We start from the raw sequence: 15,248 nt of genomic DNA, 5'->3' as shown, positions 1-15,248 counted from the left end.
CATATTTTCTCGGAATCAAAAGAGGGAATTGTGATGAAAAATTGTATTATCTGGTATTAAAATCATAATCTGATGATAGCACCTTCTGTCATCGAACTCATGGCTTCACACTGTCTGGTTTATGTGTCGGTATGAACCATCATTTGTGCTAAATGATTGTAATAATTATTGAGTAGTGAATAAAAATGTTCTAAACGTTGATGTTTCTTTACATATTTTTTGTCTGTGGGTTCGCAAAGGGGCTCCCAGGTCTTTGGGGGCCATGGCCTGGAAAAATTTGGGAGCCCTTGTCATCAAACATTCATCTGTGTTGATTGAGACCCTTTTTGATTCTAAGCTCATCATTTCTCTAACTGTTTTCTTCCTCTGTTTTTTCTTCAGAAGCAAAAGATCAAGCCGTGGGCGATTCCCTCATCTCTATTATTCTGGTGAGCCTGCTTCCCCTTATTGTGATGGGAGTCTTGGTTGCCGCGGTGATCCACTGGTACTGCATCAATCGGCGCCACCATCTTAGCAAAAAGTGGGAGAGCAACGTTAAAATGCGCAAGCCAAAAGCCAGCGGGTTGGACTGCAGAGACGCCTGCGCCTTCATGGTGGACGACGACGGCTCTGACAGCAGCTCCATGCACGCCAACAACCTGAATCACAACACCGAACCCCTGCCTATAGAGCTGGATCTACTGGTGAGTGTGAGCTGAACAGCTGAAGCTCTTTGGAGGCGATGTGCCATCTCACTGAGGCCCTTTTTTTTTTTAAATCTTCCTCCAGGTGGGTAAGGGCCGCTTCGCTCAGGTGTACAAGGCAAAGCTGAAGCAGAGCAGCTCAGCTCAGTTTGAAACCGTGGCTGTGAAGATCTTCCCCTCTGAGGAGTACGCATCCTGGAAGAACGAGAAGGACATCTTTTCCAACAAGGACCTCAGACACGAGAACGTCCTCCACTTCCTGACAGCTGAGGAGAGGAAGGCAGAGAAACAGTACTGGCTCATCACAGCTTTCCACCCCAGTGGGAACCTCCAGGTGTGTCCACTGCTGCTTGGTCTCCCTTTATGAAACTTGCTGCATTAATAACTTCTAAATGCGATGGAGCTCAAACGTCGCTCTGCTCCACAGGAGTATCTGACGCGCCACGTGATCAGCTGGGAGGAACTGCAGGCGTTGAGCAGCTCTCTGGCCCGCGGAGTCGCCCACCTTCACAGCGACCGGCTCACAAGTGGACGGCCCAAGGTGGGACTTGATGAGAATGTCCACGAATCATTTCATAATCACCAGACTGGGACCAAATCTAATTCACATATTGTCATCTTCCTGAAATAATGACCCAATTCATTTCTGTTTTTGCCAAAAGATGATTTAGACAAAAAAAAAAGAAAAATCCCTTTTGGCAAAAAATTACTTTGGCAATTATTTTAAGAAGGTGACAACATAAAATCCAGTCAGTGCCTGACAGTTACTTTGAAACACATTTTGCAAAAACATTAAAGACATTTGATCTATTAAACTAAAACTAACCTGATGAGCAGAATGAGTTAAAGCTTTGATAGCAACGCTAACAAAGATTGTCAATGTTTCTAACATCAAAGGATATTGTATTCAGTAGCGCTCTTGGATTGTTGTAACCATGCACATACAGGCAAAGTAAGACCAAACGTTAACGTCAACCATGTTCACGCACCAAAAGAAACCCTGTAAAGATACAGTCTGATCAGTAAGGAGCGTAAAACTCCACATACCAGGAGTTGTATGTGCTGCTTAAAAGTATTTTTAACTCTTGGAAACAAGAGCAGGGCAGCAGGAAGCAGCAACCTGGTTTGCATATACTTAAGAAATCCACACTTTGGCAGAATATTGGAGTAAAAATGCCTCAGATTTGACAGAACTGCTTGAAGACTGGGGCCTGTGACTCCTGTGAAAGTCATGCACTGTGTATGGGATCTCTTTCTGATTACAGCAGCATTCATCCCCTTGTTTTGTGATGATATATACTTAGATGTAAATATAAGACTTTTCTCCAATATGTTTCTCATCTCCTGCCCTAAAGCTTTTTGTTCTGTTGCAGGCCACAACACCATTATTCTGCAGGGGAATCTAGAGTGGACCTTTAGGGTTTTTCCAATGGTTAGCATACAAAAGACATCTAAGTAAAAACGCTATTCATTTATTCTTTCTGGGTAGATTTTAGACTATCCACTCACTGTGTACTTTATTACCCACACATTACTAGGGTGGGTTGGATTGATTTTTGCCCTCAGAACTACCTCAGTTTCTCATGGCAGATTCAACAAGGTGTGGAAAACATTCCTTTAGATATTTTGGTTCATGTTGACATAAAATCCCACAGTTGCTGCAGATTTGCTGGCTGCACATCCACAAAGTCTAAAGCTGTTCTGCTGGATTAAGATCTGGTTACTGTGGAAACTATTTGAGCCCAGTGAACTCATTGTCAACCTAAGTTCAGTTTGACTATTATACTTTTCCACTTTTACCATTTGCTTTATGGTTGTTTGCTGTTGTGGGTGTTTGTTTTGAAATCTGTTGAGTATTGACCTCAGCTGCTGTTGGACCAACAGGTGCCCATAGTTCACAGAGACCTAAAGAGCTCCAACGTGCTGGTGAAGAACGACCTGACCTGCTGCATATGTGACTTTGGCCTGGCGCTCTGTCTGGACAGCAGCCTGTCAGTGGATGACCTCGCCAACAGCGGCCAGGTCAGTCTCTCATTTACACAGTTACACTTGTGCACAACACGTCTGATAAATGGTGATGTGACCAAGCAATGCAATACAAAACACATGCAATACAAAACACACTACATACAAATTGTAATTAAGAACCTAATTTTATGTTTAATAAGGCTCAATTGTCCCAGAGCTACATTGACAATATATTTTTGCTCCTCATCTTTGTTTCTATACATGTCAAGTCAAGTTTACTTGTATAGCACATTTCAGCAACAAGGCAATTCAAAGTGATTTCCATCCAGGCCTGTCACAATAACAAATTTTACTGGATGATAAATTGTCCCCCAAAGTTATTGCAATAAACGATAGTATTGTTGCTTTAGGACAATTTTTGAGCAATATTATGGTAAAGGCATAATAATGCAAGAACACATTCTCAAAGGTAAATAAACTTTCAATTTTAATGAACTGGAAGACATTTTAAATATCCAAAATAAACAACAGACAAAAACAAATCAAATGAATTATCAGTCTTTGTAAACAAAATTGTCCTTCAAAGAAAGGGCTGGTTGAAATCTAAGCACCGAGCTGGAGACTTTTGTCATCCAGGTTTTGGCAGAAAGAGAGAAATGATAAATCATGCAAATGAAAATTATTGAACTCATTTTAATTAATCATGTGATTGATTTATTGAGTATTGTGACAGGCCTATTTCCATCATAAACAAAATCATCAAGCAAATCTACATCAAATATATTGATTACCATCTAGTGCGTGATATTTGCGTGCAGATGTGAGTGAACAGTTTTTAATGTGTGACTTGCAGGTGGGTACGGCGCGCTACATGGCCCCCGAGGTCCTGGAGGCCCGGCTCGATCTGGAGAACATCGAGTCCTTCAAGCAGACCGACATTTACTCCATGGCTCTGGTCCTGTGGGAAATGACATCAAGATGCAAAACCATAGGAGGTGAGTGTGCATTTGGAAACACTTAATGCTTCTTGAAGAAGCATCGCAAGTCAGTTGAATCAACGGTCTGCCTACAAATCCTCTGTCTCAGTTTGATTAAAGTGAACTCTGGTGCAGTTAGAATGCACCAGAGACCGCTCCAAAGGCAGGAAGCTGAGTATAGTGCAGGGCATTCTGGGTAAATCCCACCAAAAGAAAAGGACGAGCTTAACGCTGGCAAGAGAAAAGTCTCATGGTCTCTTACCAAAGACAAAAGAGAAATATTACAAACTCTAAAATCTGAAACCACTCCATTTCTATTTACATTTGGTGAAGAAGGACGTTGTTCTCATGACTTCTTCAGAAGTTTTTTGTTGTTTCCTTAAGTATTTCTTGGCAGATTGCCACCACAGGTGAGGAGGGGAACATGTTTTTCCATTAGGATCATTTGAGGGAAAGTGAACAGCAGCAGCTGAATATGTTAACAAATGTTGCAATTTTGGCCTCAATTAAACCAAATCTATCAGACTTTCAGGTGTGAAAACACCCTTAGATTTAAAGGCATTTTCATTCCACCAAGTTTCTGATCAGAAGTTATACACAGGAATCTCGTAAAAGATAAGCAAAGTACACGTGTATCATTTTGGGAAAAATGTACCCAGAAAGTATGAGGAGAATATGCAAACTCCATGAAGGTTGACTGGCTCAGAATTAGACCCTTCCTGCTCTTTCTACTCTTAAAGCATTGTTTCTCTGTCTGTCGTGATCAGACAGTGATCCACACTTCCTTCCACATCGCCTTCCAGTCTATCTTGTTGTACTTTAACACAGTGTGTATTCCTCATTCACTTTGGCTCCACCCCTATATAATGACATAGAAAACTTCAAGAAATCCTGGAACTGTTTCCTCTCCTGCAATACTGGGACAAGTAAACTCCTTTAATGAACCGCTGTTTTGGAAAATACTGACGGAGGACTACTTCTGTTTACTGTGGTTGCTTCTGCTACCATCGAGGATATTTGTATATGCTAATCTTTTGTGAAACTTTTATTGATTTATGCGCTGAGCTGGTCGTTTTGCTTTATTTGTGGTTTGTTTTGTTTTGAGAAGGTGTGGGAGAGGTTATGTATGTATGTGTTGTGAAACAACAATAAAAACTTTAATAACAAAAAAAAAAGGAATAAGAACTTAGTAACACCCTGGCCAAATGTAAGGTAAGGCAAACTAAAGCTTCTCCAGTCAGAGAGAACCTTTACTGTCTCCCTGTGTGTGTTACACAGTGCAGACAGAAGACTGGTCTACTGTTTCCTGTTATTCAGGGGACGAGGGGACTTTGATGGACTTTCTGTCAGTCTGTACCTTAACCCCAGCTTCAGGTCAGCAGCAAGAATGTGAGGAATGACTGATATGAGACGAAGACAATCTGGACTCTATTGTTGCCCTTCCTTGGGCTGAAAATCATGAAGGGAGAGCTGCAGCCGCTCCTGCACTAGTTTCACCTGGCTGCACAAGTCTGTGACCAGAGCGTCTCTATGAGGCTGAGAAAATAGATTGTGGTGTTTTTATATATATATTAAAGGGTGTGCACATTTCCTTATTTGGTTGTAACACAAAGTTTGTTTACTGAAAACACGGTGCTACTTATTATATTACAGTTCCTGACACAGTTCTGCATATTTTAGTACACAGTCCTAGAGAAGAGTTTACAGACACGTGTCACTGAAATATATTAAACCAGAGACCATAAGGACATTTTTGAATAGTTAACTTGACATGACTTACTTCATGTCAAGTAAGTCATGAACTTATTAATAGAAGGATTTAAAGCCGCAGTGTGTAACTTTTATACATATATATACAGTATATATATATTAAAAAAAATGTTTTTACATACTTTTTAAAATTATTATTGCAGTGACATTATGATATGAGACATAATCTCCACCTCCTCCCTGCCCTGCTGTTGCATCTGAAGAAATGCACCGCTCCTGGTCAAAAACAACCAATCAGAGCCAGGAGGAGGGTCTTAGTGCTGTCAATCAATCTCATGCTCACATGGTCCCCCAGCTAAGCTACAGCTGCGAATGCTAAGGCTAGTTAGCATAGCTACAGATGATGCCTGAAATAAAGTTTTCCTGTAAAGGTAAGTTGTTTCTCCACCATTATCACACTTAGCAGTATGTACACAAGGTTGATTGACATCTCTAAGACCCTCCTTCTGGCTCTGATTGGTTGTTTTTGACTGGAAGAGATTCATTTCTGCAGGCCACAAAAGTAGTCCTGGGAGGAGGAGAGATTGATCTTGTCACAGTGTCTCATACTGTCATGACATGAACAAATATGAAAAAAAACATATTTGTGCAGAATTTGGAGACTTAATGGCAATTCTTAGGATGTTGGCATCACAATCTTCTAACTATCATTATCAGTACTAGTAGTTTTAACTCCTTTTAAACTGAAGAACAGGGAACTCATTTGGTGATGAGATGATCTGTGTTATTTATGTGATGTCATGTTCAGATTTTCCTAGCAGAAATATTTTTGCCTCGCTCTGATTTTCAAAAAACATCCTCAGTTAAGTCAAATGCAGATACAGTTACATAAACATGAAGGTTTAATTGTCCTCCCTCTGTTGTATACAAGCTAGATGGTTGTTTTCTTGTTTTCTGCGTGTTTCTGTCTTTGTGTTCTTTTTAGATACATTAGAATATACAGAGTCATAAGTACCAGACAGTCACCCTCAACTTGCTTTCCATACCTTCAACAAGTCTTCAAGTCAATCTCTGGGTTTCTGCATAGCAACCACAGGGGACAAAATAGTAGACTGTATTAAAGCCCTCCTCTGGCTTTGCTGTTGTAGTCTGTTATATTATATGCCTCAAGTATCTCCAAACATTCTATTTACATATCCAAAATTAGTTTGCAGGGTGCGGCAGAGCCTGGATGGTGAGTCTGAGCTGAGGCATTTGAGTTAAATCAAGCACTGTGCCAAGGATGAGTCTTTAGTTTAAAGAAGTGGAATATGGTATATTCGGTCATATTCTGCTGCCTAAAATATGGATTTCATGTCCTGTCCAGCAGGGGGTCACTGCCTCTACCGGAGGAAGAGATGAAATTGTGCAGTATAGAAAATGATTCTTAATCTACGATTAAAAATTGTTGCTTTTGTCACTTAATGCTGCAGTTTGTAACCCCCCCCCCCCCCCCCCCCCCCCCCCACACACACACACACACACACACACACATACATATATGTATATATATGTACAGTATATATACTGTATATATACAGGTGCAGGATGACAATGCACCAATACACACAGCAAGACTGGTGAAAGATTGGTTTGATGAACATGAAAGTGAAGTTGAACATCTCCCATGGCCTGCACAGTCACCAGATCTAAATATTATTGAGCCACTTTGGGGTGTTTTGGAGGAGCGAGTCAGGAAACATTTTCCTCCACCAGCATCACGTCTTGACCTGGCCACTATCCTGCAAGAAGAATGGTTTAAAATCCCTCTGACCACTGTGCAGGACTTGTATATGTCATTCCCAAGACGAATTGACGCTGTATTGGCCGCAAAAGGAGGCCCTACACCATGCTAATAAGTTATTGTGGTCTAAAACCAGGTGTTTCAGTTTCATTGTCCAACCCTTGTATATATATATACATATATATATATATATATATATTTTTTTTAAGCGAGCGTTTTTCTCCAGATACAAGTTAAAACAATCACAAATTCCCAGGAGTTTTAATGTATGAGCAACAGATTTTATGCGCTGATTTTGGAATGCCGTGTTATAATCCTGTTTTATAATCCCAGAGCACAGCTCACCTTTCCACTCACTGCACCTGCATTTTACACGTTCGTGTTCAACGTAGGGCGACTCTGTCAGTTATTAAATGAAGTTGCTGTGACACAACCACCGGTTGCTGTTTTATTTCTGAAAATCAAAGCTTTTTTTTTTGTCTCAGGAATTTCTTTGTGTTGAGAACAGGTGGAGGATTGAAGTCTTGGTGATAGTGCCGATGTGGAAGAGGTCGAAAAAGGTTTCTCCTTTGTGCTGCACGATGAATGCTGTGCAGAAGACTGCGTGGTGTTCCCACCTGCACAGCGGGGAACATGAGCACACCACCAGCTCTGGCGTAGATAACCCCCAGGGGAAGAATCCGGGCCGGCCCGGATGGGTCCAGCTTTTACACACTAAAAGTGAGGGAAGATCCACATTTTAAAAATGTGAAGCAGAGGCTTGCAGAGTCAGCGTTTCTGCATGGAGCTCTGATCCACTTCCTTACTGAAGGTGCAGATCAAATTTTAATCCTTCCTGCAGCTGGGAGACACAAATAACGGTGTGAGGGGAAAGCTGCTGCCAGATTTCACATTCACAGATCCAGTTTTAGACAGTAATCAGTCGTAAATCTACATGAAGATACAGGCTGGAAAAGCTTCTATGGGATCATTGTGAATCTTCAGCATCTTGTCCTGATGAAGCTGTGAGCTACATGCAGCGTTCTGTTTGGAGCTGAGAACAGCCTGCAGCTGCTGCGCTTCCAGTCCACTGAGGTCTGGATTCAGGCCTGGAAATTACTTCATACTTTCAAGTTAAAGGTTTATTTATTTATTTATTTATTTATTTATTTATTTATTTATTTTTACCATAACCAAATTTTCAACAAAAACAGAAAAAAAATCATAATAATTCTAACACTAAGAAGCTGTGGTTTGATGATTTGATGAATTACTTGGCAGCAGGAGTGAATTTGTAGCTTTGAAGGAAGCGCCACAGTGAGGCGTTTCCCCTCATAAGGCAGGATGAACTGCTTGTCTCCACAGTCAGCATTATTCCAGCCAGGCTGGAAACGACCACCAGGCCTTTTCACCTTTACTCATCATAGAAACTCCAATGTTAATCTGTTTTTCTTTATCAGCCCGTGTGTTTCCAGCTATTGTTGACGTCTGCATTCAATAAACAACAACGCAGAAATGCTGGAGATTGAAGGATGATTTTTTTTTTTCCTGCTTCCTGCTCAGAACAACACCTCTCCCCTGGTTTGATCCCTGGTGTGCGTTTTTTTTTTTGTTGTGTTTTCCAGAGGTGAAGGACTATGAGCCAGCGTTCGGCTCCAAGGTGCGACAGCACCCCTATGTGGAGAGCATGAAGGACAACGACAGACCCGACATCCCCGACAGCTGGCTCCGGCATCAGGTCAGATTTAAAGATTTAAATCAAAAGTTAAAACCACAACAGCCATTAGAAAATACATTTAAAATAAACTATGCAAGAGCACAAAGCAAAATCTAATGTAAATAAATGTGGATGAACACTGAGGTAAAATCTGCGTGTTTCAGAATTGAATGTGTGTCTTTGTAACCAGGGCCGAGAAAAATGTTTTTTCTTTGCATATATCTTCAGATTTTTTTTTTATTATCTATTTATTGTTCCTTACTTGTTTTAGATCAATACATTTTTAGGTAAGGTTAAAAAAATAATCTAAGTAAATACAAAAAGTTATTTTAAAGTTATGATTTCATTCATTAAGACAGTGGCATTCAGGGTCAGTCATTATCTCAAGAACTTTGGCAAAAATTCAACTGCAGTACTCACTGTTTTACCCAAAGAGGGCAGCACTAATAATTAAGCAAATTTGACAGTGACAGTTTGAACAGAAACATAAACACATCATCCCTAATGACCGATTCAGGCAGTTTTTCTGCAATAAGAAAAGGTTGAATTAGGGCCGTGACATCCAAACTCTTTGCAACATGAGCCCGAATCCCAAACTACTCAGGAGCCATGGTGATTTTCCAACTTAAAATGCAAAGTGGCATTTTGTCCTAACTTTCTAGACATATTTTTTTCTTTTATGTAGTCCAGAAAATTTCTTCTTAACTACAAAACTATGAACATGTTAGACAGAATAATTGATTTGCTCTGAATAAAGTCAATGGATTTTTATGGCCCTACTTACTATGAAATTATTATTATTATTATTATTACTATTATTATTATTATTATTATTATTATTATTATTTAAATTACAGCTATTAAAAGAAAAATATGTTGTATGTAATATTTTCCAAGATTTTATAAAATTTTCATTCAAATTCTTAGGCTAAAAAAATGACAAAATGCCCACTGGAGAGCCAAATTTGTACCATTCTTGAACTGCAGTCGGTGGCCGTACAAAATTCTTCCGAAGGCCACAAATTGTCCCCGGGCCACACTTTGGACACCCCTGATTTTGAGTTCAGTTACGCTAAAAGATCTAGCAATGAGTTGCTCAGAAGCTGCACGCTTCTCTGGTTCACCAGCCATTTGTTCTGTAATGAAACAGGGAACGGAGAAAGGAAGAGATTCTCAGATCTGTGCTCTACGTCTCCCTCTGCAGGGCATTTTGGCTATCTGCACCACTATCAAGGAATGCTGGGACCACGACCCGGAGGCCCGTCTCACGGCCCACTGCGTGGCCGAGCGACTCTCTGAGATCGAGGAGGAGCTGGACAAGCTGTCGAGCCGCAGTTCCTCGGCTGAGAAGATCCGATACGAGGTGCACATCCCCGTCGCCATGGAGATCCCAGAGGAGGAGGTGAAGATCTCCGAAATCCAGAACATCATAGCTGCGGACTGCTCTGTGAGTGACAATAAGTGAGGCGGGGATCTGCGGACTCCTTCAGGGGCCTTCTGGTCCAGGTTAGCACGGCGGACGATGATGACGGTGGTGGTGATGAAGAGCGGAGCTCTGGTGGGACTCCAACCACAGCTGGAGTCTGAGGCATCGTATTGTGTTCAGCTTTGGCTCAGCCCTGGTGAACTTTATGGTTTTCACGACTTCTAGAATGTTACAACCTGTTGAAAAGCTACAGATCCAAAAAATAAAATAAAATAAAAATAATAAATAACAAAAAAGCCAATTTCACAGGAGAATGCCGAGCCTGACAGACTTTTCTCTGCATAATAAACAGGCCAGTTTGGATTGAACCAAACAGGTTTTAAATGCATTTTGTCATGATCTTCTTCTGCATTACAGATAATAGTAATTTCCAATGGTTTAAGCATATTTTTTTTATATTAATGTGCCTTAAAGTACATTTTTCAGTGTGTACTTTGAATACCAGAGAACTGACCATACCACTGTTCAGTGTCCGTACCAGCAGGTTGATTAGGAGAACAGGTCAGTATATTGGTGTCTTTCTGTTTGAATGTACTTTTTAGTGTTTGTACTTATGTTATGCGTTTTTTTTTCTAGACAATAAAAAGCCCACTGTGCATAGGAGACAGTAAATATGCATAAATAGCAACAAAAAGGGAAAGTTATTCTATTTTGCCTTTTTCTTTTGCAATTTTTCAGGATGCATGTCTTAAAATAGTGTTTGTCTTCATAAACAAGAAAAGTGTCAAAGAGCTTTTACCCTGTATGTCACATGCAAGATATTATAAATCATGTATGAATTAAATATATTTACATATTTACTTCTCTGGTTCTGTGTTTTTCCATCCGTCCATCATTATCATTACTTTAGCTAGCATTTAAAAAACTGTTTACTGCCTTTTTTTCTCACCAGGTAGCAGTGTGAGAATGACCTACGTCATGCAAAATCCACCCTTCAATTTCAATTGCATATTGATGGCTCCCTTGTGTATAAATGGTTTCTAAACAACAAAAACCTAAATGCAGAAGTGGGTCCAACATTAGCGATTAGAAAGTCTACGTCCAGTTCAGTGATGTGGGCCTGGATGAAGCAGGAGCTAATTTAACTTTTTCTAGGTAAAAGTGAACTCAAACAGTTAACAGCTTGTTTCCTATTAGATAAAATCCATTTTGAAAACTGACTGAAAAAACATGGTTTCTTAAGCCCCGATGTGAAAAAGGTGCCTGAAGTTGTAAAATATTTGAGCAAAAGTCACTGAGAAACAACTGATTTGTCTTTTTTTTCCTTTATCAATTGGACTTTAAATCTGGTCCTCCAGAAATGCTTAAAGTACAAACATTCAGCCTGGATGGTGACCATGAAGAAGATGAAGCCAGCCACAGTGTGTAAAGCCTGAATAGAGCGAGGAGCTCTGGACCAGTTTGATGAAAGTCACGCCATGATAACTGATCCAAACTGGACTTAAACAAATAAACGAGGCTTTCAATTTTAAACCATTGCAGTTATCAGCTCAAACCACAACAATGAGCCCAGTTTGGTGGAGTAAGACTGCTGTGGCATCAGCTGAACGGTTTGGCTTTTACTAAACATGCAGTAAAAAATTGAAAGCACTGTGTTCCCTTTTATTTGTTATACTGTGAAAACACTGTGTGCTCGTAAAAAAAAAAAGAGAGAGAAAAATTTGGCTTCAAAGTCTCAGATAAATAAAAAAACAAGACATACATTTCTAAAAAGGTCCATGTGATCACAGCTTCCTGAGAAAAGACTTGTGTATTGTTTGCTAAATCATTTCTTAAGACTTGAATTAGAAACCTGGTCCTTCAGAACGAACATCCAGCCTGGTGAACAGAGCAGGGAGAAACTCCCATTTCTAGCCAGGTTCAGTGGACCAAACCCTGGGAAAACACACAACTCCAGTGCAGTCAGTGTTCAGAGAGTGTTAGCCTGAACTAGCTATGTTAGTGCTTGAGCTTTTGTGAAGCTAGAAACCTTTAAACAAACTGTACAAACAAGGAAATTACAAAAGATTCCCAAACATGAGGTGCAGCAGATGAAAATGTTTGTTTTTTTTAAACTAGCTTGGTGTCATGAACTGGTGTGGTGAAGGGCGGTGAGGCAGACGCAGCAGACCCAGGATGAGATGATTATGGTGATTTAATGGTGCAAATAGGCTCAAACAATATCCAAAGTCCACAAAACCTGGCAGCACAGTTGAGCGGAATGCTAGGGCTCAGCACTGGTAGCAACAGGCTACATGCATGGTATAGTTTAGTATAGTTTATCCCCTTAACTGCAGGTACCAAAATCACCAAAAGTGACTGAAAAGGTATACCCAAATGAAATCAGCTGCTGTTCTTGAACAATTTGGAGCAAAAGTTTGGTCTCTTTATGAAGAAGACAAGCTAAATTTTGTATTTATGCAGTCAAAAATACTTTAACTGTAAGTAGTTTGTAGTTATTACCAGAGGTGGGGACTCGAGTCACATGACTTGGACTCGAGTCAGACTCCAGTCGTTAAAATCACGACTTGAGACTTGACTTGAAAAAATGGTCAAAGACTCGGACTTGACTTTGACTTTCATGCCATTGACTTGGGACTTGACTCGACTTGAAGCTGTTTACTTGAAAAGACTTGATATTTTTTACTCAAAGTCTTAAAATTTAAAACACATTATTTATAAAGTGGCGTCATTAATTAATTTCACTCATTCCGTATCAATATGCGCAGACCGTCACTATGTTTTTCCTCTCTCCTTATGTATGTATGTGTACGTAGCTGCAGCACAACCAATCAAATTAACAGGATTTGGACGTTTAAAAAAACGCGGCAAAGCTACAGAGCTCAGGGAACGAAATACGAAATAACCGCTCGAATATGCTTCCGCGAGTAATTTCTTTTGGCTACGTAGGTTATGAACTTTCGACTAAAAAACGAACTGCAACTTGTAAAACATGCAAGAAGAGAATATCGGATGGAGATGCCATGACGTCCAACTTTGTCCGGCATTTGAAGCTTCACAAAGATCGGTAGGTGGCACTTTTCTTTTGCTGTAAGATAGTTGACTTTAGCTAACTTCGTGTTAGCATGTGTACTCCGGGTTAAATTGGTGATGATTTACCATAAATCCGGTCCTTCAAATGCCTCCACAAATAATGTGCACCGTGTTAGCTCAGGAAGCCGGTGGATAGTGAGCGGGGCTCCGGAACAGAAAGCAGATTCTGGACCTGAACACAGGGAACAGAGTCTCTCTGTCCCATCATGATGATGAGCCGGGTCTAGTATCATCTAAGGATGGTTGGTGTATTTGAAGACATCTACGTTGGAAAATTATATTGACAATATATTGTTTACTGCAGTCAGTGCATTAAGTCAACTGTTTTTGACTTAATGCACTGACCGGCGTGACTGTCACATGTCGCACAGAACCCATTTCCAAGTAGTATAGCTTTGCTGGGGGGGGGGGAAAAAAAGACCAAATACAGTGACTGTCCCAAATAAATTTTGTGTTTAGAATATCTGTCCCATATTTACGGAGGACTGAAACTAACATACTTAGAAATAAAAGCAGAAAAATAAATGCACCAGACCTTCCTGAGTTTACTTGTGATAACTTCATTTATACTTATTTCATTTTTTGAAAACTATGATTGTTGTAGTGTTGATGTTTATTTATGAATAGAAGGAGTAAACTGAAGTCAAATGTAATTCATGAAAGGCTGTAATTTATTTTCTGACATCTGTTTACTTCTGACAGATTTGAAGAATACCAGATGAATAAGAGGATCACAAATGAACCTCAAATACATATTTTAAAAAGAACAAATTGTCTAATATTTGAATTTTATGTATAATTGCAAATTATTAAAAAAAATAAAAATAAAAACGACTCGAAATGACTTGAAATTAAAGGTTCCTGACTTGAGACTTGACTCGACTTTTGCCTGTCTTTACTTGAGACTTGACTCGGACTTGAGGACAGAGACTTGAGACTTACTTGCAACACAGTGACTTGGTCACACCTCTGGTTATTACGTTTGTAACACAAACATATTTAAAAATTTTGCTACAAGAGTTTTAATTTTTATTTCTTGTAAATGCACATTGAGTGTTGAATGTATGGAGTGGAAAATACAATAAATCTGTAGAATAAAGTATTCTGCTCATGTATTTCAAGACTGATCTAGATAGCGCAAAAAAGAGATGTCATTTTGGACATGTTTATTTTTGAGGATGTACAAGTGTTGTCCTTGGACAACACCTGATATTCAAACTTCAAATGACTGAAACTCCTCACTGCTTCAACAACATAAAGTCATCATGGCCCCCCTCTCCCCTCTACTCCTCCTCCTGGGATCGTACCCCCTCTACCGGTACGATCCCAGGACTAGCCAAGCTCCCACAACATGTCAAGCGATCTGCGGTGCCCCACACCATCAGGCTCCGGCTCTAGATCTCATCTGCGTCTAGGCCTGGATCTTCTCTATGAGTGGATCTTGTCTGGCATGAGTGGAACGGCGTTCCTTAAATAGGATCCAGCTGGCCACGTAATCATTAGCGCCTCCCACAATCCAAGACCTTAATTGAGTGGCAATTAATCGACCACATTGCCACACAGCAGGAGGCCGTCACACTGTTGTACTCTTGTACAGAGAGGGTAGCCTGCGGAAACTGACTATGACATTTCCATGATGAAATGACGTTCTTGCTTAAGATGACTGTAATTGTTGGTGTACCCACATGCCATGCTATGTGGCAGTTTCTCACTTTCAGCTATGTGTAGGTTGGAAAGACTGTGCGAATATTAAGACTGTAAAAGAAGAATGAGTGGCCACAACACCAGTAACCATTTGAAGTACTTTAGAGGCTTTTATTTTTAAAATACAAGTCAAGAGGATGTAAGCAGAAGCCCAAGCATTTATGCCCGAGATCCGCTGAACTGACATGTGCACGCCTCCTTCTGGCCC

The 15,248-nt window shown here is 40.2% G+C and overlaps 1 protein-coding gene across 1 annotated transcript in view; it reads left to right on the top strand.

The window, feature by feature from the left end:
• Nucleotides 1–11,103, top strand: part of tgfbr2b (transforming growth factor beta receptor 2b) — a 33,640-nt gene extending 22,537 nt beyond the window's left edge. Inside the window, exons 4-10 of the mRNA XM_032558998.1 lie at nucleotides 382–683; nucleotides 769–1,017; nucleotides 1,111–1,224; nucleotides 2,568–2,705; nucleotides 3,505–3,646; nucleotides 8,726–8,838; nucleotides 10,022–11,103. Of these exons, the coding sequence (XP_032414889.1) occupies nucleotides 382–683; nucleotides 769–1,017; nucleotides 1,111–1,224; nucleotides 2,568–2,705; nucleotides 3,505–3,646; nucleotides 8,726–8,838; nucleotides 10,022–10,282 (1,319 nt within the window). The 3' untranslated portion in view covers nucleotides 10,283–11,103. The remainder of the gene's footprint in view (nucleotides 1–381; nucleotides 684–768; nucleotides 1,018–1,110; nucleotides 1,225–2,567; nucleotides 2,706–3,504; nucleotides 3,647–8,725; nucleotides 8,839–10,021) is intronic.
• Nucleotides 11,104–15,248: the final 4,145 nt, after the last annotated feature.

Source organism: Xiphophorus hellerii, chromosome 3 (genome assembly GCF_003331165.1).
Source record: "Xiphophorus hellerii strain 12219 chromosome 3, Xiphophorus_hellerii-4.1, whole genome shotgun sequence".
Taxonomy (NCBI): Eukaryota; Metazoa; Chordata; class Actinopteri; order Cyprinodontiformes; family Poeciliidae; genus Xiphophorus; species Xiphophorus hellerii.
Note: the sequence above shows the minus strand (reverse complement) of the source record. Positions and strands in the feature narration are given on the sequence as shown.